The sequence below is a fragment of the Plodia interpunctella genome, chromosome 2 (assembly GCF_027563975.2).
Source record: "Plodia interpunctella isolate USDA-ARS_2022_Savannah chromosome 2, ilPloInte3.2, whole genome shotgun sequence".
Taxonomy (NCBI): domain Eukaryota; kingdom Metazoa; phylum Arthropoda; class Insecta; order Lepidoptera; family Pyralidae; genus Plodia; species Plodia interpunctella.
The window spans coordinates 1,124,862-1,127,510 of NC_071295.1; the positions used below are offsets into that span (position 1 = coordinate 1,124,862).

The following is a 2,649-nucleotide window of genomic DNA, read 5'->3' on the forward strand; positions in this document are numbered from 1 at the left end:
TAAGTATTATTTAGTTAGGAAAATACTTGAGTAAACATGTTTTATACAGAGCAGTAACGAACATATCATTGCTCATGTTTAACCTTTTCGAATGCAAACAAATTCAATGTTCGACGATCTGAGTAGGTACTTTAGAAACAAAATGTTATATAAATCTTCAATTATTGTTATAGAAAGTAAATCCAAATGAACTAGCTAGCTACTCCTTTACAGGCTATACAAGCTACAAAGCAATTCTTCTATTGTGTGGCTCTCGCTAGTACACAATGGACAATCTTTTGGAGATAATGTTTATCCTCTCTCGAAACTGTAGCAAAATTGCTTCCCACTTTTGTGAAGCCGTTCCAAATTTTCTTTTGTCAAAGAAATGAGAGTTTTTGTGGTTATTATTATGATTAAGTTTTTGATAGCCGAGTTGATTAAAAGAGGACCAATTTTCTTATTTTTTTACAATATTTACCAAATTAAAAATGAGTAACTAAAACTTATTATCTGATTTGAAGCTGTGATAATTCAGTTTATCGATATCAAATAGTTTGTTCAAAAATAAACATTTCAGGGTCATACTTGTGTACCCAGAACAAATCCCACTAATATTATAAAAGCAACTTTTGTGAGTTTTTATTATCATCTTAAGAATCATGTTTATATTATCATGAATCTACCAGTTGCAAACTTGCATTTTGAACTGAGATTTCAGCAGTTTCCCCTCGAAAGCGACTATTACGCGGGTGAAGCCGCTGGCAAAAGTTAGATGAGGAGTTGAATGAAGAACTAACAGATACAAGTTTTTGATGTGAGGTGCTCACTAGTCCGGTACTCAGGGGCCCCGGGTTAGCTGGCAAATATTTATACTAGTAATCTCAAGTATAATTGGTTTTGCATGACGTAATGTTTACTGAATACAGGGTGGTTTCAAATAACAGACAAAATTTATAGAACGCTAATCACAAGTAACAAAAAAAAACTACTTTCCATACTAACGCTGATCAGCTGATGGGCACATTAGCAAATTTGCATATCGATTAATTTGGCGGATATTCAAACGGTCATATATTTTTTGTAATTCTCTCGTTTATGAATACAAAAAAACATCATGCTATACATACTAAAGTAAATAAATAATAAATAAATAATAAATAATAATAATAAATATATCAGGACAAATCACACAGATTGAGCTAGCCCCAAAGTAAGTACGGGACTTGTGTTATGGGATACTAACTCAACGATACTATATTTTATAACAAATACATATATAGATAAACATCCAAGACTCGGGCCAATCAGAAAAAGATCATTTTCCATCATGACCCGACCGGGGATCGAACCCAGGACCTCTCGGTTAAGTGGCATTAACCTTACCACTGCGCCACCGAGGTCGTCTATGGGTATCTATGGGTGGTAATTACTCGATTGGCCAAAACTTACTGATTACTTATATTTATATTAGAGAAAACGGATTATGCTATCCATTCCTTACCAAGCTCATAATATTGACTTTTAATTAAGTCTGGCTTAATCTTCATTTTGACCGCCATTAATTAAAAATACCTAAACATCATAAAACGGATACTGACACACTCCATTTATCTATATTTGTATTCAAAACACGTTTATAGTTGAACTTTGATAACCTGCTGTTTGTCAGTAACATCAAGATATTTGCTAAGAACACACGTCCGAAAATGTTTCGCATTATAATCTTGCTAAGTTTGATTCACATGGTGATACCTAATGGGGATTGCAGAAGACACTCTTGCCATAGAAGTCACCATCATGATTCCAGACTACGCCATAGGGACAGGACCTTTGATCATCTGGCTAAGCAAGTGATAAACCTTGACAAGAAATCCAAAGAATTGTGCGTTGAAAACTCCAATGACAAAACAGTTGAAGACTACAGTGAAAATGATTATAAAATTACAGTAAATCTTGTTGATTATGAAGAAGAAAATATTACAGTGAAAACGAAATATCGCGCTTTGTATATTAATGCAGAGAAAGACGACGATGTATATTTTGAAGTAAGAATTGTGCCTGAAGTAGCTAATATATATAATGCTACATGGGATTATTCTGATGATAAACTAGAAATAACGTTCCCGTATAAAGAAAGAGAGGAATATTCAAGTGAAACCTGTACTTTAGTTATAGATGAAACTGTGAACATTGTGCAAAAATATTCCCCTAATTTAGATGTTAGAATGCGACCTGGGAAAAAATCGGTAAATGATCAAAATGAAGATGATAAAGTGAACAATGTCAAAAATTAACTAATTGATGCAAATGCATTGCTGGTTGTGTACTATTTGTTGAGTATATAATGTGATTTAGCAAAACACAGCAAATATAAAATTAAAATATGTCTAATTAAAATGTTTAATTTTATTTTATATCCTACTAATATTATAAATGCGAAAGTTTGTGAGGATGTGTGTGTGTGTGTGTGTACATACACACACACACGCATCCTACACACATACACACATGTGTATGTTTGTTACTCTTTCACGTTAAATTTACTGGACGGATTTTGATGAAATTTGGTACACGGGTATAATTTAACCTGGAATAACACACAGGGTACTTTTTATCCCGAAAATGTCACGGGAGCGAAGCCCCGGGGCGCAGCTAGTATTGTTATAA

General features: G+C 33.4%; 1 protein-coding gene across 1 annotated transcript; it reads left to right on the forward strand.

Moving 5' to 3' along the window:
• The first annotated feature begins 1,724 nt into the window (after positions 1-1,724).
• On the forward strand, positions 1,725-2,276 carry LOC128678222 (uncharacterized). The gene has a single exon (XM_053759621.2). The coding sequence runs from the start codon at positions 1,725-1,727 to the stop codon at positions 2,274-2,276; it is 552 nt and encodes a 183-aa protein (XP_053615596.2).
• The last annotated feature ends 373 nt before the right edge of the window (positions 2,277-2,649 follow it).